General features: G+C 33.9%; 1 protein-coding gene across 1 annotated transcript; it reads left to right on the top strand.

Moving 5' to 3' along the window:
- Positions 1 to 2,862: 2,862 nt before the first annotated feature.
- LOC133181917 (arrestin domain-containing protein 3-like) lies at positions 2,863 to 21,602 on the top strand. Its single transcript, XM_061316571.1, has 8 exons — positions 2,863 to 2,914; positions 7,427 to 7,555; positions 13,960 to 14,106; positions 17,543 to 17,766; positions 18,600 to 18,779; positions 19,114 to 19,296; positions 19,670 to 19,871; positions 20,201 to 21,602. The coding sequence occupies exons 2-8, from the start codon at positions 7,438 to 7,440 to the stop codon at positions 20,338 to 20,340; spliced, it is 1,194 nt and encodes a 397-aa protein (XP_061172555.1). The 5' UTR covers positions 2,863 to 2,914; positions 7,427 to 7,437; the 3' UTR covers positions 20,341 to 21,602.
- Positions 21,603 to 22,092: the final 490 nt, after the last annotated feature.

The raw sequence follows: 22,092 nt of genomic DNA, 5'->3' as shown, positions 1-22,092 counted from the left end.
AAGGCGCACGCGGACGCTAAGCAGAGAAAAAACTTGGAATGGCCTTACCAATTATGTAAAATTACACTAGTATGTCGTAAATAGTAAGATAAGTAGATTTCGATATATTACAATTCTTTGACAAGGTATCACATTGTAGTGTAACATTTTTCTATGTGCGTGACTTTACGAACGATTCGTACCTACGACTCCTTCAGATTAGACGCTAAATAAGCCAATCTTCTTTAAATATACAATTTGAAATCCAAGCACTGTCAAATTTTTACCCTGAACAAGATAAATTAATTGAACACTTTATTTGCATTTGATCTTTGTGAGCGGATCTGTAATGTTCTAAATTTTGAATTTACCGGGTGGGAGTAAATACAAAATTTAGAACATTTACTCCCACCCGGTAAATTCAAAATTTAGAACATGACAGATCAAAGGATTTGATTTTAATCAGATTGATGTACTTCCTTAATTAAGAACATTTTTTTCCTTTGGGTAAGGCGCTGCTACTGTAATATGTTGAATCTGAAATCGATAAATTCAGAATATGAATTTACACCTTTGTAATCTTTATAATTTTCTCAATGTCCAAAAACACTTTTTATAGAAAAGGTCCTTAAAGAAATATCGAGAGCATTTTAGCATATTCTCGGACTGACTGTTTTGTGATATTTGACAAGAATCACTACATCAAGAGGATCAGAGGCGGATCAAGTATTTTCGGGAAAAAAAGAGGATCAGGAAGAGGATCTAGAAGCGTTGTATTCAATACTCAATCAATAAAACATCAATTCTTGTATTTTCAGTTCTTGAAATTTCAATATTTAATACTCTAACTGAATAGATAAGAAAACAACACAGATACCGGTGCCCCCTCCCTTTATCTGCTAATGAAGGTTGCATCAATGGAAGAACTTGAAAAACACAAAATCATCTGAATTAATGATAAGTAAAAGAAGCAAATTTGTCACACAAATTTAAAAAAAAACGCGGCCCCTAGAGGCTTCCGTAGTGCTCAGTGTATTTCGAAATACATTGTCAATTTCGTTTTTCTTTTCTATGGAAGCTCGTAACATAGTTCTCTAAATATTGCTCTAGTAAACCATTTTCGCTTGTCAAGTATGCCCTCCGCTTCTCTCCGCTCAAATGTAGATAAACTTGGTTGGGCTTGTAACAGAATGAAGTAAATTGAGTTAATTAATAATAAACATAGTTTTCACCTTTCTATCGGGCATTAAAAAATCTTTCATGTCTTTTAATCGACTTTTTGTGTAATTGTAAAGTGTTACACAGATCGTCCATTCTGAATTGTGTCGAAGAGAGAGAGAGAGAGAGAGAGAGAGAGAGAGAGAGAGAAACTTGGTTGGATTTTCAGTTTCTTGGGAATAGTACTGCTAAAAAAATTAAACTGTTTGAAGCTGCGAATTGCACGAACATTTAATTTTTCTTATAGCCCCCCCCCTTCACTAATTCGAAGGCAAGGCTCGCTTTTTATAACCAACTTGAATCTACACTACAGTTGAATGATTGCATGTCAAATTGTAAGTATACTAGTACACATAAAACCACCCCAGGTTACGGTGTCTTTACTTGTACATTTACATGTATTTATTCTTCGCTAGATTCACCTCCCCTTTGATTTAGTTGGTTTTGAGAAAGGTTCTTTATGATCCAACTATTCTTCAATGTATGGAAGAAAGCATGGTCATTCATTTGAACACCCTGTTCAAATATATGAAATGTCCTCTGAGAAATCGAAATTATAATAATGTTTAAAAATTGAAAATAACAAACAGTGACCAATATCATAATCCTGTAAACAATATCAATCGTGAACAGGACAAAACCCCGTGGAAACCCCAGAGATGGGAACATGTGCCTAGCAGAAGTAAGCTTCCCCTGTCGACCGGTCACACTCGCAGTGAGCACTATGTATTGATCAAGTAAATGCAGTAATCCGTGCTCAAAATGGTATATTATATAACAATGGCCTTACATATTGGTGGGAACTTAAGAATGTCAAAATTCGACACAATGACAGGTTTTGTTTACAATGATTTACATGTATGGAGATAACGAACAAGATCGTTATATAAATATAACGACTATATGATTTGCCAAATGATGAGGCTTAAATGAGATAGTTGAAAACCCTGCAACATCATCTTATTTGTCATGCTACTGCCTCTGTTTAAACATTTATCGCACTCAGAACATTCTCATGAGTATCGACTCAGTTGGAAGACACAAACACCATTGTATGCAGGTAATTGTGGAATATTATTATAAATGGGGAAAGTTGACGATGGAGAAGCTGAAGTCATTCCGTTTGTTATAGTTAGTTGATCGTTAACGTCAATAGTCAGTAAAATATACAATTGCATGCTGGTATGAAGTAGATAGGGCAAAGTATCTGGTAACTTTTATTTGGAGTTCACTGGAATATATATCGTGTTAAAATATGAATCAAAATAACTATTTTGAATTGATAAAACGTCGATATATCGAAATGTTGAATTGAAAGCCAGGGAGCAAGACGTTTTTGAATAAATTCTGCTTCATAGGGTTGGCCAATAAACAGCTGATGAAGGAGCACAACTAGTGTTCATCGAAATTCCAGCAGATGTTCTAACAGTGTATATTCTAGAGTAAAATACTTTTTTAATAACAACTTCAAATAGTTACATAAATAGCAATACATTTATGTCTCTGATGAAAATTAAGCATGTTGACCATAGTGTAGCTTTTCTTCCGTGCATTCATTTTCACACCCTTACAACGTCAGAGGGCCTGGGTCTACTCGTGGACGTCCACAGGTAGAATCGGCACCCCTGACGTTGCGAGGATGATTGATAAGCTTTTGTTTGTTCACAGCTGCCGTAGAAAAGAATGCGAGTCCTGCTGAAGGTGTAAAGGAAACAAGGTAAATTACGTAATGCATCTTATAATTATGTAATGCCAACATTTTATACTGATATATTTAGTGTGAAGACAGGAGTCGTAGGTAAAGTTTAAGAATTCTAGGTCATTAACACCAATTCTAGGTCATTAACACCGATTAATGTATACAGAATCGCCATCCAGCATCGATCGTTCTTCATTTTAGTTTGTTACTTTACGGTGGAAATCGGCAGATTTAACAAGTATATATCTAAACCTAGCGGATCAATTTAGATCATAATGACCTTCAATAATCAGATATCATAATAAAAATGAATTAAAACGATCTAGAATATTTTTGTTTCAATAATAAAAAAAAATACAATAGGCCCTAAAACTAACAAATATATTCAGTATTTTTTATTATCTAGCGAATAAGTTCAACGCTATTGACTAAGTAAAAGTAAATGAAAGAAGTTTGAATCAAACCCTATGAAAAAAGAAGAAGAAAAAAGAATCTCGTGAAGTTGCTTGGCCTCGCCCTGATCCCCGCTAATATATTAAGTACGGAAGACAACTTGTGTTCAAAATCAACATTCATGAACGCAAAACTTCTACGATCGATATATGCATCCAGTCAAATTTTTGAAAGTAAAAGTGGGGGGCCAGCCAGAAAAATCATTTCACAACTTACCTGAAAAATCTTTTGGCAAGCAAAATAAAAAAAAAAATCTTAATTCGTGGGGTGGGGTGGGGTGTTACACTTGATTATCAAGAGATGACTACTAAAAGTAGGGGTGGGCAACAGGCTTTTCAATGAACAATTTCAACAGTAAAGGGTTATGTTTGCAAAAAAAAAAAAAAAAATTGGTTGCCAGCCCTCCCCCCCCCCCCCCATACTACATGCCTAGCATTCAAATGAAGATTCTGAGTTTGTTGTTATATTATGCCAACGTTTAAAGGACTTATCACATGATCTTTCAAAAATCATAATTTTATGAAAAATATTATCTACAACCTTGTTTATTAAAATACTGAATATAATAAACGTTGTTGAAAGCATATTTTAAGAGATATTGAGAGTTGAAATTCAAATACGGCAATATGCATATTTCAGTCGGATTTCGGCAAAATACTGCTCTGACGTCAAAGGCGACAATTCGGTGATAGAGAGATGAGAATATGCACACTATTAACAGAGTTATCAATGACAAATGCAGCTAAATTACGAAAAATGCTGAAAAAATTAATTCCTTATATGCTTTTCAATTACTATAGAAACATTAAATAGTTCTAAGGTATAAGGCTTTTAAGATATTTTCATTTTTTATTCAAAACATTTAGAGCATGTTGCTCTAATTACAGCAATGTTTCGTGATCGAAAAATTATTTTTCAAGATCGCCATCCTTTAAAAAACATATGAAGACTTGCAATTGCATAAATTAATATTATATACAAAATGAAGAATAACAAAGTCATATAATGTTTAATTTGTGAATCAAATAAGTTAATACATGTGATAAGATGACAAATCAAATTGCATTGTTATGGCGAGTTTCTTCGTCTTCGCTGTGTCTCCCTCGCTATCGTCACTGCTATTTTTACAATGTTAACAGATTTTTAAGATTTTTTCTTGCTGACAATTCTATCATATAAGGTTGAATATTCAATTTTATATCGATAAATAAGTGATTTGGTCGTCCACAACGCAGAAAATTCAGGATGTATCGCGTACATTTTAGTAAGATTAATGAAGAGCTGATCAGCCATTGTCGCCTTTGACGTCACAGGGTCATGTGATCGCTATCTAATTAACTTAGATTTTTAATTCAGGGGTTTTCATTTGAGTCAATAATTGGTTAATTACTGCGATTTATCCACAGTAAAAACACAGAATGTATAAATTGTGGTCATAAGGAACGTAATACGCTTTTAATTTCAAATAATTTAGAAACATGCGATAAGTCCTTTAATTGGAAATTTCAATATAAGAAAACAACATACATGTGCAATATAGGTATATTACAGTCATTATACATAATACTATTTGTATGCATTTTATGCACTTCTAAAGTTGATGGCTAAATCTCTGTTCATTATACGAGGGTTGTTCGGAAAGTTCGTGGACTATGCCAATCTTCATTATACTATCTTCAAGAAATTTTAAAGAGCACATTATCATATGTAAAAATATTTATTTTGTTTAAGTATGAAGTTTCATTCCAAGTGATTTAATAGAATTCATGTACCCCAAAAATTAAGCTAAATTAAAAAAAAAAGTAGAAATATACAAGGACACATTGATTATCTCAATCTGAATCAAATAAATAAAAAAGTTACAATAATTTTTGCACCTCACTGTCATGCAGAAATACAAGGTGTGCAGACAGATATTTATAACACACTATGTTCAAGTTTTTCAATTTTTATGCACATACATTTATATGATATTATGACACAATGATCAAGCACCTGAGCTGAAAGCTCAAGTGAGCTTTTCTGATCACCCGTTGTCCATCGTCTGTATAGCTGTCCGTCCGTCTGTAGACTTTTTACATTTTCAACTTCTCAATAACCACTGGGCCAATTTTAACCAAAGTTGGTTCAAAGCATCCTTAGCTGAAGGGGAGTACAAATTGTGAAAATGAAGGGCCAAGCCCCCTTCCAAGGGGAGATAATCAAGAAATGACAAAAATAGGGTTGGGTCATTAAAAAATCTTCTTCTCAAGAACCACTGAGCGAGAAAAGCTGCAACTTATGTGGAAGCCTTCTGAGGTAGCATAGATTTTAAATTATTCAAATCATGGCCTCCAGGGGTAGGGTGGGGCCACAATGGGGAACCAAAGTTTTATATTGAAATATATCGGAAAAATCTTCAAAAATCTTCTTCCCAATTGCCACTGGGCCAGAAAAGCTGAAATTTATATGGAAGCTTCCTGAGGAAGTGTAGATTCTAAATTGTTCAATTAAGATCCCAGGGGGTATGGTTGGGCCACAATAAGTATTACAAGGGGGAAAATTTAGGGAAGAACAGCAGGGTCAAAGTTACTCAGGTGAGTGTTGTGACCCATGGGCCTCTTGATTATAAGATCCTCATAAGAAAAACTTTATTTGTGGTCTTTTATATATCCTAGTTTGAATCTCTAACTTTAAGTTCTTAAAGTCCATAAGTGATTTAAGATGACCACATTTCTGTTCAACTGCCATATGGGATTTGTTTACAATGCCACTATCATGTGCAAGTGATTCATTTTCTTTATCCCAGTTTGAATCTATCTTTTTGTGTTCAAAGTGCGTTAATGAATTAGGATGACCATGTTTCCCATGGACTGCCACATGGGATTTGTTTTAAAAAAGCAAGCGCAAATGTTTCATTTTCTTATTTTTTTGAGTGACCTAACAATAAATACTTTTTTGAAATTTTAAATATTAATATCTTTTATGATAAACCCAATCTGACAGTATAATTTGAGGAAAGTTGACATTTTTTATATAAAATTATTATACCCCCGCTCTGAAGGAGAGGGGGGTATACTGTTATTATACCCCCACTCCAAAGGAGAGGGGGGTATACTGTTTTACCCTTGTGTGTTTGTCTGTGTGTCCAAGTGTCTGTCCATAACAAATTTTCATTGCAGTTTTCTCAGCAATTACTCATTGCTGATGCTTGAAATTTAAGCACACTTTTTGTCTAGGCATGCCATTTTTGTACAAATCAGATGTCAACTTCCTGTTTTTCCATGCATCTGTCTGTACCAAATTTTTGTTACAATTTTCTCAGCAAATACTCATGGCATGTGCTTGAAATTTTAGCACACTTTTTGTTTAGGCATGCCGTATGGTGAGATTCATTTTTTATGGATCCTCTAATGGTTTGAGGCATGGATTATATCAGCCTTGGAAGCTCAGCCTGTAGAGCACCTGAGTAGTGATGCATGGGTCCTGGGTTTGATTCCTGGTCCAGCCATACATTTTCTCCTTTTCTGTTACAATCCGATGTCAACTTCCTGTTTATCCATGGGCCTGTCCATACCAAATTTTTGTCACAGTTTTCACAGCAACTACTCAATGCAGATGCTTGAAATTTTAGCACATTCATTGTTTAGGCATGCCAGATGGTAGGATTCATGAGAGCATATATTCACATCAGAGTGGGGGTATTACTAGTGAGCACTGGCTCACAGACTTCTTGTTTTTCATGAAAAACCAGAAAGTTTTTTTACCATAAAAAATTGGACCAAGCAACTTTAAGGTTATAATAATAAACTGGTGAATCTTCTCACAACAATAGATGCATTTGTATTACAGCATTCATTTTATACATGAAAATATACTGCTTAAATCTGACTTGCAGGGTTTTCCCTAAGACCCGGGGCTGGGAATTTCCCACACCTATAATGACATAATCCCCCAGTTATTCTGGTATTCCCCCTCAACCCTCTTTTAGAGGAAGAATCCCAAACCCCCTTCTTCTTTTTAAATGTCCCCTAGCTGTTATTTTAATTCTTAGGGACAACCATGCAAGTGTGTAGTTGCAAGTCATTTCATTTTCAGGATATTGTAGAATGGGGAAGTTGAGAGCCTTCTACATTGAACTTGAAAATCCCCAAGGGGTTTTCTTTGCAGGACAGATTATAAATGGGAGACTTGTTGTTGAACTGGATGCAGAGATGAAAATGAGAGGTAATGTTGTGTAATACATGTACATGTTATATAATATTAATGGAATTTAAAGAACACCATTACTCTAAATTGAAGGTAAATATTTAAGTCTTAGTGTAATTTTTTTTTAGCTCTTCTGAGCCAAGGCTCAAAGAGCTACATGTAATGCTATGGCCATTTGTGCTGTGTGCATAAACTTTTTAGAATATGGGCCATATCTCAAGAACCCTGTAGCCGATTTTTGTCAAATTTGTCACAGAGTATCCTTGGCACAAGGGCTCTCATTTGTACTAAAACAAGGGATGTGACCCTAAAACAAGGGGAGATAATTAGGACAATAAAAACAAAAGTACTGGTTGCTAAAAAATCTTCTCAAGAACCACTGGGCAGATTATCACCAAACTTATATACAAGGATGAGGATATGTTGTAGATTAAAAATTGTTTATGGCATCATCCTGGGGCAAAGGGTGTGGTCTCAAGGTCACTTCAAAATTGACCAAAAATTATGTTTTGTTAAAACGTTGATATTTTGCTTATTATAAGAACTAAGATAATCAGTCAGGGGTTGTCAGTTGATGTATCTTAGGACTTTATATCATGTTGACTCAAACGTAGGTCACGGTGACCTCCTTTTTAAGTTTTGCAGGCATTCGTTTTCAAATTGATTAAAAGGCATATTTTGGACACTTTCAGGCCTATGGTCATCAAACTTCGTCAGTTGATGCATCTTGGGTCCTTGGAGTATGTCAACTGAAAAGTAGGTCACCTTGTCCTACTTTTTGAATTTTACGACTTATCTTTTCCAAATCATTTAAGGTCATTATTTCAAATACTTTCAGGTTTAGAATCAGGGTTCTCCATCATTTGAAATTTTACTCTGTTGCAGACTTTGCGTGAACCACCAATATTCGCGGTATTTTCGCAATCAAATTAGCAACTGAACCACCATAATTCATTATAATTACAAAAGCATACTTATACACACAACTTATTTGAATCACTAACTCGTTATACAAATGGTATGGTCTTACATATTGATAAAACAATAAATTAATTGATATTTAAAACAATTAGAATGTATCCAAATCATAATAATGTACATACAATGTACTATTTATAAAGACAAACCAACTGTAAACTTCCCCCCAACACACAACTTTAAAAATTATAAGTACGATTTAAAAAAAAAGAAACTTAGTATACAATATACATGTATCACTGTGTACAAGTTGTATGTGTACACTAAACCTTAATATATTTGTATAACTTCATATTCTACACATGCTCTGAAGAGCAGGGGAAATGCTGGTCGATACAATTGATATACTTACCATCTTTAAAGGTAAATTTGCCCTGATTTTGTCAGTTGATTGAATTAGGCCAAATAAAAAAATATGTGTGGTTCCGGTTACCCGACCGTCCCTATTTTATACCCCGACCCTAAACTTTTTTTGGCAATTTTCATATTTTTTCCTGAATTTTCCCCGCTTTCCTTCAATGGCAAGCTAGCACGTAGGTGTGACCGTGTCCCCTACCAATATTGACTAGTACAGTGTATATTATCACACCACATCTAAATGTCATTTGCAAAGCAGTAATAGGTATTATTTAGAAAATTAAGAAAATCATTTTGTTAAAAAAAAAAAAAAAAAAAAAAAATCCCTACCTCCTACCCTTAATTTTTTTGGAGGTGTAACCGGAACCACACATATTTTTTTGATTGGCCTTACCAAATTTAAAAAAAAAGAATAGTAAAATACTTTTAGGGGTATCTTTAAATTCTTCAAAAATACATTTACATCAAAAACATTTAGATGTTTGACTCACAGTGCCGACGTAATTGTAGAGTCATGTGGTTCCGAAGTATAAAGACATATATTTATTAGGGATGTCAACGAGTACCCGGTTAACCGGGTACTCGATCGAACGTTCGAGTATCGAATACTAAAAGTGATACTCGGTTACTCGGATGTGTATTTTTTCTTATTTCAAAGTACTTATTTTTATCAAAAACTTTTCAAAAACTTATTTAAATACATGTATGCATACAGTTATTATAGCGTGTAGTCTTCTACACCTCTAGATCTAAAACACCAATTATCGCCTGTGGCTGTGTATATACAGTAATTAGTGACCCAGCTGTTCTCACCTATTGTGGTCCTTAATTTTTTTGATGGCTTCAATGATTGTTTTCAGTGAATATCGATGGTCTATTATCTTCAAATCATTTTTAAATCATCTAGTTAATATACAGCAGCGAAATCGGACTTGCATAGAAATGCCGCTACTCACTTCAAAAGTGAAGAAATACTTAGAAATAACTAAATATTTAAAAAAAATGTTGAAAGTCAGCGTAGTAAGTTTAGTCAGTTAGTGTATACGGGGGAAGCAATCAACATATAAAATTGTTTCCCCTTATACACTAAACTTACTATAATATTAGACTAAACTTACTATAATATTAGACTAGCGATCCCAACAACGTCCGTTGCTTCTCTTTCACTGGTCTAATCATTACAAACCTGCGTAAGAGAGTGTCCTCCTTTTGATGAAATATAGATTCTAAACAAGAACTGTAAACCATTTGTAATTTTTGATCTAATAATTATGTCTTTTGTGTTTATTTGATAAATAAATTTAGTGCCAAAAATCATTTACGTTGGAATCGGTGTTTATATAGTACATTTATACACGTGATAAAAACAGTCTTGGGGTTTAACGGGGTTCAAGAAAATTAACACTTTTGTATTAACTACACTTTTACTGAGTACCCAGGTACTCGATCGGAAAAACGTCCGAGTAACCGATTATCAAAAATTGACTGATTTGACATCCCTAATATTTATAATAAATTTTTGATTTTTAAATTATATTTAAAAATGCAACTAACAATTACATGTATACGGTTACATAGAAGTGTGAAAACAAATTATTTGTCTTTGTTCCTTCATGTGTAAAGTCCAGCGAGAGTCTAGGACAAAGTGCCCTAATTAAGAGATAATTAAGTGCTCTGCATTTTCCTCATTTATACTATTAGTATATGTATTATATGTTTTTCTTTTGTCTTCTTTCACTTTCATTTTCTGAATAAGTATATCATTCATATACTTGTACCTCTGAAAGGAATTTATATGTTGTAAATATTTTTCATTGTCCTCATGTACCATATACATGTATATATTAGATGGTTTTGAGTGAATAAATGAACTCGAACATGAACTTGCCTAAATAATTGAAAGACAGTAGATTTGTTTGATTTAAGTTTCAGTTAGAGAGAATTTATGTTCTGATTTTTTTTATGATTACAGATCTTACTGTGTCGCAAAATTTTTACTGTGTCACACACATAAAATTTGATTCGTTAAAGAATGTCACCTGAAAATTAGGTCACTGTGACCTACTTTTGAAATTTTATGGCTATATTTAAATATTTCAGGTACCAATTGGCATGGAATCATCAAACTTTGTCAGTTCATACATCTTGGGTCCTTGGAGAACATCAACTGAAAAGTAGATCACCATGACCTTCTTTTGAAATTATATGGTTATATTTAAATATTTCAGGTACTAATTTGCTTAGAGTCATCAAACTTTGTCAGTTAATGCATCTTGGGTCCTCAGAGTACATCATTTCAAATGTAGGTCACTGTGACCTACTTTTGAAATTTTATGGTTATATTGAAATATTTCAGGAACTAATTGGCCTAGAATCATCAAAATTTATCAGTTGATGCATCTTAAGTGATCAGAGTAGGTCAACTGAAAAGTAGGACATTTTTACTTACATTATGTACCTTTTGAATTTTGTGATGATATTTTAATATTTCAGATGGTAATTGTCTTAGAATCGTCAATTTTTGTAAGTTGTTATCTTGGTTTCTTAGAGTGTTTAGCAAAAATGTAGGTCATGATGACCTATTTTTTGATTTTCAAGGCTTGATCTAAATATACAAGATACTGAGAGGCTTCAAATATAAGTGACAGGTTGTACAATTTATCAGAGGAGCAATTTAAGGCCCTTGGGCCTCTTGTTTATATTTAGGCCATCTTTAAAATAATGTCTGTTTGCCCTCTCCTGACTCACAGTAAAAAAAAATTGGGTTAGTAGGTTGGAGGGGAAAAATTTTTTTCCAAAACATTTGTATGTTGACAGGATGAAAAAATTCAGGAATAAATAGGAAAAAAAAATATGGTCTGAAGGTTAAAAAAAGTTTTGAGACGGGTCATTTCTAGCCAGCAGGTCGGGAGAGGGCAAACAAACATTTTTTTTTAAAGATGGCCTTATTTGGTTTTTTTTTTGGGGGGGGGGATTTAATATGGAGTTGATAATGGGCTATATTCCCAATGGAAAATTTTTCCTTGAATCCAAGTTTCAAACAGGTAGAAAGAAATTTGGGAAATTTGGGAAAAGCATGAAAATCAATAACAAAACAATTGAAATTGAAAATCTTCTGTAATTATGATGTTATACTAATTAAGCACATAGACTTTTGAGTACTTTGCATTTTGACAGTAAAATTGTTATACATGTATATTTTATATAATGTTAAGTTTCCAAGCAATGTAAATAATTTCCTAATCCCAAGGCCAACGGACAGTTACATGTACTTTATATTGAAAGGGCATCATAGTGTGATCTACTAAGTCTTGTGATCTTCTAAGTCTTTTTTAGCTCACCTGAGCTGAAAGCTCAAGTGAGCTTTTCTGATCAAATTTTGTCTGTTGTCCGTCCATTTTCATTTTTTTTTTTACTTCTTCTCCAGAATCACTAGGTCAATTTCAACCAAGCTTGCAATAAAGCATCCTTGGGTAAAGGGGATTCATTAGTTTTTTCAAATTAAGGGCCATGCCCTCTTTCAAGGAGAAATAATTAAAAGAATTAGTAAAAATTTGGCAGTGTCTTTTTAAAAATTTCTTACCAAGAACTCTTGGGCCAAAAAAAATTGAAACTGGTGAAATCCTCATAAGATTATGAGTGTAGATTCAATTTTGTTCAAATCATGACCCTGGGGGTTTGGTGAAGCCACAATAGTTTGATCAAAGTTTTACATAGGAATATCTAGGAAAAAATCTTCTTCTCATGAACAGTAAACAAAGGCTCCATAATCCTCAGGTAGTGTAGAGATTCAAATTTGTCAAATCATGAAACTTTGGGGTAAGGTGAGGCCATAATGGGGGATTCAAGTTTTACATAAGAGTTTATAGGAACAAATATTTATAGGTTTTCTTCTCAAGAACAGCAAAGGCATGATTACTCATATTGATGTGGAAGCATTGTCAGGTTGTGTAGATTCAAATTTGTTCAGATAATGGCCCCAGAGGGTTGGGTGGGGCCAGAATGGGGGATAAAACTGTTACAGAGGAATATAGTTTAAAAATCTTCTTCTCAAGAACAGCAAAGGCATGATTAGTCATATTGATATGGAAGGATCATCAGGTAGTGTAGATTAAAGTTTGTTCAAATCATGATGTGTGATTAATGTTTTACATAGAGATATATAATGGAAAAAATCTGATGATGAAGAACAGCAGAGCCATATTGACTCAATGAGCATTGTGGCCCATGGGCCTCTCTTGGGGGGGATATATAGTATTGAAAGACTAAAGTGTCATTATTGGCCCTTGTAAAACTAATACCAGTATTTGGATGTGGCATTTGTAGGTTTCAATAAACTTAAAATGATCTGCATTTAAAAAGTGGAACAGTCACAGATTGAAGGAAATGCAAATATACATATTGCATCTTGAATAAATAGTATAAAATAAAACATTGTTATATCTTTAAAAATTTGTTCCTATATAAATCAATACTAATAAAAGTCTAACATTTCCAATGTTTTACTGAGCGGGCATAAAAAAAATCGATGTTTGACTGTGGAGTGAGATATTGAACCTGTCGATGAGATGTTGGACCGCTCATGTCACATAATGGGCGGGGTCAGCTAAATCTCATTTGCATTCGTTTGTGTTCAACATACATGTATGTCAAAAAAAAAATAAATAAATAAAAGGTATAACAAAACATTTATTGACTGTGTTCTCAGGCAAAATGCGTTTTGTCGACCCCTCGAACCATACTGTTTGCCTTTGGCCTAACGGCCTCAGGCAAACAGTTTGGTTCTTAGGTCCGACAAAATGCATGTTGCCCTCGAACCCAGTCAATAAATGTATATTACTGATGAAAATTGCAATCTAATTGAGCTCAGATTCCCTAGATCTGTTCTGTGTCTTTTACACATAATTAGCATACCAGAATTTTGAAGTTATTCAGATATTTATGTGATACCCACCCTAATTCCTCAGAAAAATATCCCTGATATATTATGGTGATATCATACAATGAAAACAAATGAAAGCAATGCCTAATTTGTGCTAATTTTATTTTTTCCTGACTAGATATCATGCAAGTTTCTATTATTTCAGAAATAAGATTGACATTTAAAGGGTTGGCTTATGTTCATTGGACCGAGACACACAGTTCTGGAAGTGGAAAAAATAGACACACCACAACTAGACATTACAGCGCTACCGAGAACTACTTCCATCAAGTTGTTCCTGTGTTTGGACAAGGTGTGTATGATTTGTAGTTTTAATTAAAATGTATTTATTTCATGTCATTTCAGAAATAAGGTTGAGATTCAAAGGATTAGCTTATGTACACTGGTCAGAAACCCAAACAACCTCAACAGGAAAAACAACAAGCACAGTGACCAGAAATTACAGCGCATCCGAGAATTACTTTGAAAAGTCACTGCCATTGTTTGGAGAAGGTGGTAGTTTGGAAGTCTTTGGACTAATTTTCATCTTAAAACAAGTTATGACTTCTGCTGAATTATATCTTATATAGTTTATTGCAGCTTCATTTTGCCTTTTGAGTTTTATATACTTCAGTATTCTTTCTTGGCATGAAAATGACATATAAAAACATTATAAACATATACATGTAATCAATTTTTAGCTCACCTCAACGAAGTTGGGGGAGCTTATGTACTACCCTCGGCGTCGGCGTCCCAGGTTAAGGTTTTTGGAGCAGTTTTCTTTTCAAGTACTTCTATGGCCTATATTAGTCAGAAATGCATGGAGGATGCTTCTAGTGTGTTTCATTGTACCAGTCAAGGTTTCAGATGCTGCAATTTCAGCTAAAGAATGACCAGGTTAAAGTTTTTGGAGCAGGTCTCATTTCCAAGTAACTTTAAGCCCTATATTGACCAAACCTGCATGGATGATACATCTAAGTAGGCACACTACTGAACTTGCTTCAGATGCTGGATCTGACCTACATATTCCGGATGAGTGACTAGGTTAAGGTTTTTGGAGTAGATCTCATTTCCAAGTAACTATAAGCCCTATATTGACCAAACTTGCATGGATGATACATCTAAGGATGCACACTACTGGACTTGCTTCGGATGCTGGATTTGACCTATATTTTCTGGATGAGTGACCAGGTTAAAGTTTTTGGAGCAGATGTCATTTCCAAGTAACTATAAACCCTATATTGAACAAACTTGCAAGGATGATACATCTAAGGATTCACACTACTGGACTTGCTTCGGATGCTGAATCTGACCTACATTTTCCAGATGAGTAACCAGGTTAAAGTTTTTGGAGCAGATGTCATTTTCAAGTATGTATAAACCCTATATTGACCAAACTTGCATGGATGATACATCTTAGGATGTACACTACTGGACTCGCTACGGATGCTGGATCTGACCTATATTTTCCGGATGAGTAACCAGGTTAAAGTTTTTGGAGCAGATCTCATTTCCAAGTGACTATAAGCCCTATATTGACTAAACTTGCATGGATGATACATCTAAGGATGCACACTACTGGACTTGCTTCGGATGCTGGATCTGAACTAAATTTTCCGGATAAGTGGCCAGGTAAAAGTTTTTGGAGCAGATGTCATTTCCAAGTAACTATAAACCATATATTGACCAAACTTGCATGGATGATATATCTAAGGATTCACACTACTGGACTTGCTTCGGATGCTGGATCTGACCTACATTTTCCGGATGAGTAACCAGGTTAAAGTTTTTGGAGCAGATCTCATTTCCAAGTAATTATAAGGCCTATCTGAACCAAACTTGCATGGATGATGCATCAAGGGATGAACAATCTCAAACTTGCTTTGGATGCTGGATTTGACTTACATTTTCTGGATGAGTGACTAGTTTTAAGTTTTCAGATAAGTCTATTCCCAAGTAACTGCAAGCCCTGTCAGAACAAAATTGCATAAATGTTGCATCTAGGGATGCACACTCCTAGATTATTAGTTTAGTGTGGGACTTTGCCTTACTTAAAGACAACATTCGTTGAGGTGAGCTCTGTAATCTCTGATTACCTATGTTTTTCATACATGTTCTTGATCATTTTGACAAATCTCAACAAAGTCAAAAAATGATGGAGAAAAGTATGGGTATTTTTAAATGGAGTAGATTTTTTCCCCCTAAAATAGAAAACGATGTGTCTCTTTGGATTTTGCCAGATAATAGCACAAAACAAGGCACATAAATTGATAAGTATATTGTCTTGAAGGATTGGGTGGTTATAAGTCCTGTGCTTGACTTTCAAGCAACTGTATCTTTAAGGATTTCTTTGCGAGTTTTTTTTCAGTTGTTAGCAATTTCAGAAAGATCATCTTTTTACAAGAATTCAAACTGAATTGCTCCAAAAATTTAAATATTCCCATGGAGTTTGGCAATCTTTTTAGGAATATATAGCAAAATTTGATTCCTGTTTGAAGAAAATTAAAAGTCATCAATACGCCTTACCTGGAGTAACCAAAGATGATGATATTTGCCTTACATTCCTCCAGAATTGCCCTAGTGACAGTTTCAAGCTACTAGTATTTTCTTGATAAGAGAACCAGAAAAAACATTTGATCCAGCTTCATTCTCGACAGATGATGGGGTCCACCTGATCAAACTTGCAAAACAAAAATTTGTATTCATGTATCTTTTCTGTGATATGTGAAAACTTGTTTAAGTTTCCTACTTGGTTGCACAGGTTAGTTTAGGTTATCACTTAGCTGGGTCAATTTGTAGAGCTCTTAAGTGCAACCCTCAGCAGAAGTTTTATAAACTTATTTCTTTCACATAAGTCAATGTATATAGACCCAGGGACATACATTCTTGTGAGTGAAAGTTATTGTCCCCATCAATTTTTAGAAAATCTGCAAGCACTCTTCAACTGTCTTGCTGTTTCTCCATCAGTAATATTAATAATGACAAAAATGTAATAATATTGTAACTACAAGTATACTAAGACTTACCTATAGTTCATCACACAACAGATAGAGTCATAAATTACACTTGTCCTATCAGAGCAATTAAGATCTAAGGCATAGAGTTTCTTCAAGTTCAGTGTGACATTTGATAGGAGGCACAAATTGCATCTGTCAAGTAAAAGATTAATTAGTGAGGTTAATGTAAGAAGGCTGCCTTATCATTTCTTTGGGAGCATCTCTGATCAAGCAGGTATTATCCATATCTCTTGGATTTTAGGCAGAGGAATTAGAGATCTGGCTTCTCAATTGCAATTGATAACATTTGTCAAATTAAAATAATTCTTGATTTTTGTTTTCAGTTTTGTATATAAAATGTAAATTTCATATTGTGTAATCTATTTATATTTTTATATCCCAACAACCAGTTTGCTGGTTGTCATGTCTGTGTACCTGGTTGTCATGTCTTTGTACCAAGATTGACATGATTTTCCTCCATGCAAACTCTTTTGTTTTTGATGAATAAACAATATCTGATGAGTGTATCATATGCTGTTGGGGCACTCTTTTTTCAAAAATGCTACTCTCCCTAATGATCCTATTGTATTTGCTGTAATAACTCTTCATAAGTAATATCAGTACTTAAAAAGTACCATGTGTACATATGTAATATCAATGAATGTTGCAACTGTCATATGAGAGTATTATGGAATTCTGAAGAAAAAATATAAGTAGTATCATACTGTAGAGAATATGTCCAATTCTTCACAGGGATGGGAATGGGTGAAGACAATCGCTTACCTCCTGGACAGCATGTATATCCCTTTTCCTTCCAGCTACCTCCAAATCTTCCATCGTCATTTGAAGGTGGAGTTGGTTACGTCAGATACACCATCAAAGGAACCATTGACAAACCTTGGAAGTTTGACCACACCACGAAGAGACCTTTCACTGTTAATGCATTGTTAGATTTGAACACACAGCCAAATGCAGCTGTATGTACCTGTAAATATACCTGTTAACAGTATATTTGTAGAAAGAATGATTTTTAATACTAATGAAGATAATTCAGTGATGATTTCTCATATGCTTAAATATATGGATGTGATATTTTCTGTATAACATTTGATGTGTGATCAGGTTTAAATCTTAAAAGTGAAAGATATTGGCTGTCTATTTAGAAATGAAATAATTTATATGTCCCGCCATGAATATGGCCGGGGCATATAGTGTTTGTCATGTCCATCTTCCGTTCCTTCCGTCACACTTTGCGTTTAGCTCTGTTCAAAGCTCAGTTTCAAAGAAACTGTCCAAGATATTTTTGTCAAACTTCATATGCTGATAGATATTGATGAGAGCTATGCAACTGCATCAACATTTTTTGACTTTGACCTTTCCTTTGACCTTGACCTCACTTTTCTTAAATTCGTGTTTAGCTCAGTTTTAAAGATACCATTCAAGATAGTGTAATCAAACTTCATATGTTGATACATACTGATGAGAGCTATTCAACTGCATCAACATTTTTGACCTTGACCTTTCCTTTGACCTTGACCTCACTTTTGTGTTAAATTAGTGTCAAACTTCATATGCTGATATATACTGATGAGAGCTATTCAACTGCATCAATATTTTTTGACCTTGACCTTTCCTTTGACCTTGACCTCACTTTTCTCAATTTGTGTTAAAATGTTGTATTACTAATATAACCTCGGCGGGGCATTCATGTCCTATGGACATATTTCTAGTTTTCAAATATTTTTTATATTTTTTTGTTTTTGGGAGATGACTGGAAACTAATTTGAATATCTTCATTTGTATAACTCAGTGTGGGACTCAAAACCAACAGAGTAAATTCCTGTGTTGTTTGTGCTGCAAGTCGGGACCAATAACAGGGGTTTTAAAACTGGACAGAGTAGGGTATGTTCCTGGCGAAGCAATAACCTTCAACGCAGAAATACAAAACATGACAAGCAGAGTCTGTGGAACTCATGTTAAGCTTTATATGGTGAGTAAAAGTAATTTACAGCATTGAAATAAACTATTTCATTTTAACCTTGTTTAAATGTCAATATGTTCCCTTTTCAGCAATTTCATTGGCTGTTCTCTTTCAGCAATATATTTTTTCATATGATACACAAATGCATACTTGCATGAGTATTGAAACACACTGAGTCAGTATTACAGAATATCGAATTTGGGAGACATACAAAATTATATAGTTTTTAGAAAAGCGTTATTTCTATCTTTTCTCTCTATCATATGCAATTAATGATGCTTTTGATAAAATTTCTGTTATTTATTTGATCCTGCCTTTATTGTCCATTCTTAATTTTTTTTAGACCACTGTGTTCCATGCTACAACAAAATCAAAAACTACGACTACTGAGGTAGCAAGAGTAGTCCACCAGGACGTACAGCCTGGAGAAACAGAAACCTGGTCAGGTGACAGGCTCGTTATACCCCCCTTACCTCCATCATTTCTCGTGGGATGCAGTATTATCGACATTAATTACTACTTTGAGGTATAAATCAAAGGTTTTCACCTTCCAACTCAGAAAGTCATTAATTAAAGTGATCATATATAGTTCAAAAATAATGTGTGATATTCTAGCTGTTGGAGTGAGACAAATTTTTATTTTCAATTATAAAATGAAATTTTCTGAAATTAAGAATTAAAATTATAAAAATTATAGATTTTGTATCTCTAAATCAGTTTAAATGTATTTCCATTTTCAAAAACTATAAAGATGACAAGCACACTTAAAAGATGCATTTTAGAATGCAACATTCATCATCGGATATAATAACCTCAAAAACCTTGAGCAAAATTATACATTTAACACAATGAATGAAATTATTTTGTCCTGCAATATTTATACTCTTTTAATTATATAGTTGATTGTTGATCCCTCTGGCCCTGCCATAGACCTTCATGTGCCTTTATTGATCCTTATTGGTACAATACCTCTGCGGACAGTAGTTCAGCAGTACCAAACACAGTATGGAGTGTCTGCGCCTGAACAGCCAGCATTACCTCCCCCTGGGCCAGCGCCATCTGCTCCACCTGTAGGGGGAGCTTCACCTATGTCAGATTTGCGTGAGTAAAATAGATGTGGAAACAAATCTTTGCATACAGTCATACTGGTTTTGTTTTTTTATTTAGATATACAGCTTAAGAAACCTGTGTGATTTAAAAAGGCACACAAAACAAAATTTGTTATTAAATATTCTGACTTATTTATTGATAGAGAACTTCAAGTATATGCATTTTATTAGAAAACATGACAGCCATGCTTGTTTGAATTCCATTAGCCCCAAAAAATAGCATTATCACAGAAATGCTATCCAAGAGGTACTGTCAAACAAAATGGGTATATATGTTTACCCATTAGGATTATTGGATTTTGATGAACTTTTCTTTTGCAGCACCACCAAGCTACAGTGAGTGTGTGTTTGGTAAAACTAACATCCGTGATGAAGATGACTCAGAACACACAAGGGGAGAGATGGACTATGCCCCAGCGTACACATATTATGATTGGTCCAAACAATCACAGTTTAAGTAATTGTGTTTCTTGTATTATACAGGGGCTGACAAATAGATTTTTTAGGCACTTGTCCAAGGGCAAGTGCATGGTGAAAATTCACTTGCCCTACCTGAATTTTTGCTTGCCCAACCATAAACTAGTATTGTATTTATATATATTTAAAAAAATAGGAAGAAAAATACTGAGTAGAACATGCAATCCCCTGTTCCCAAAATTAAATCAATGACATAAATCTTCATTTTATTTTTTTAAGTCACTTGCCCACGGGCAAGTGGTTGATAAAATTTCACTTGCCCTCTCCTAGAATTCACTAGTCCTGGGCGTCGGGCAATGGGATTTGTCAGCCCCTGTTATAACATACTATTATAACATATTTGTATGCATATTTATATTGACATTAATTTTTGGACAATGTAAGTTTTATCTATGATACTTTCCATACACCTTTCCATATTCATAAATAAATTTACGTTAATATACGAGTATATTCCTCATATATTTATAAATCTTATAATTAATGTGTAAGAATAAGTACAAATGTGCTGTTGAATCACAAAATTTTCACCCTTTTTTTTCACAATAAATTCAAAGTATTTATATTCAAGAGAACATTTTCAGAAATTCTGGCTGTTGTGTGTAATCTTAATGTTAAATATATGCGAGAATGAAATTTTTTTGAGTAGACAGACTCATGTAATCACACAAAAAAATTTCTCAAAAAAAATAGTGATTTACAGAATAGTTAATAATAATAATCCTATAATTCTATTTGAAGACATTTTGGTTTGCATCTCTTAATGTACCCTCAAATGGGGAGTATTTATTGAAGAAACTCTCATTGCCTATTTCAAATTTTCACTTGACCAATGAAAAAAAAAAAACAACTGGTTAAATGTTTTGCCTATTACCGCAAATACAGTGTATATTCTAGATATACCAAAAAATTGTAAGTTTTTATGGAGGATTGGAGCTCCAGTTCTGATGAAAAGGGGAACTTTTTTCAACTTCCAATAAAGGAGTCCCTATTTCTGTTCAGCCATAAATGCTCAGACATTAATTTTGTTCTCCTACATCTTGAATACTGTTGATTTAAGAAGCTCTCTTGAATTTCATCTAGGAAGTGTTATTGTTTTTACATGTACGTGTTATCAGACTTTTTTTTTCAAATTTTAACGGGTATAATTTATTAAGAGTTTGTTTATTGTCTATGATAATTGTCCTGTATTATATACACAAAAAGTTAAGTTACCAAGCTATGATCAATAAATTTTAGAATTTCATGTTGCTAGTATACCTTCTTTGTTTTGAGTACATATTTTACAGCAGCAGGAATTGAGAACAGTAAATCTAAGGAACATTTGGCTTTAATTTATTTAACAGTAGCTGGAACTGAGAACACAAAGTGTGGGTTGGTTTAATTTATTGAACAGCAGCTAACTAAGTTGCACACTACATAGAAGTGTGGGGTTGGTTTTATGTACAGGTACTTTTTCTGCATGATAATTCAACACACATTAAGTGCTGTGCTTGAACAATTATTCAAAATTTCTGTGTCTGAATTTCCCAATTAATATTTGATATGGGAAGAAAATAATGTTTTCATTCGGTTCAAAATGTGTCATGACCTAAATTATTATTTAACCTTTTCAGAATCAAAAGGATATTAAATAAACATGTTCTTATTACTTATATGTAGAGGGAGGGGGAGAGGTATTTACATGTGTGACAAGAGACCTTTGTCTACAATGCTTGCCTGGTTCACCTTGGTCT

Source organism: Saccostrea echinata, unplaced genomic scaffold (assembly GCF_033153115.1).
Source record: "Saccostrea echinata isolate AGI-Se365-2 ecotype Australia unplaced genomic scaffold, CSIRO_AGI_Sech_v1 ptg000009l, whole genome shotgun sequence".
NCBI lineage: Eukaryota > Metazoa > Mollusca > Bivalvia > Ostreida > Ostreidae > Saccostrea > Saccostrea echinata.
This window is presented reverse-complemented; position numbering and strand designations above follow the sequence as displayed.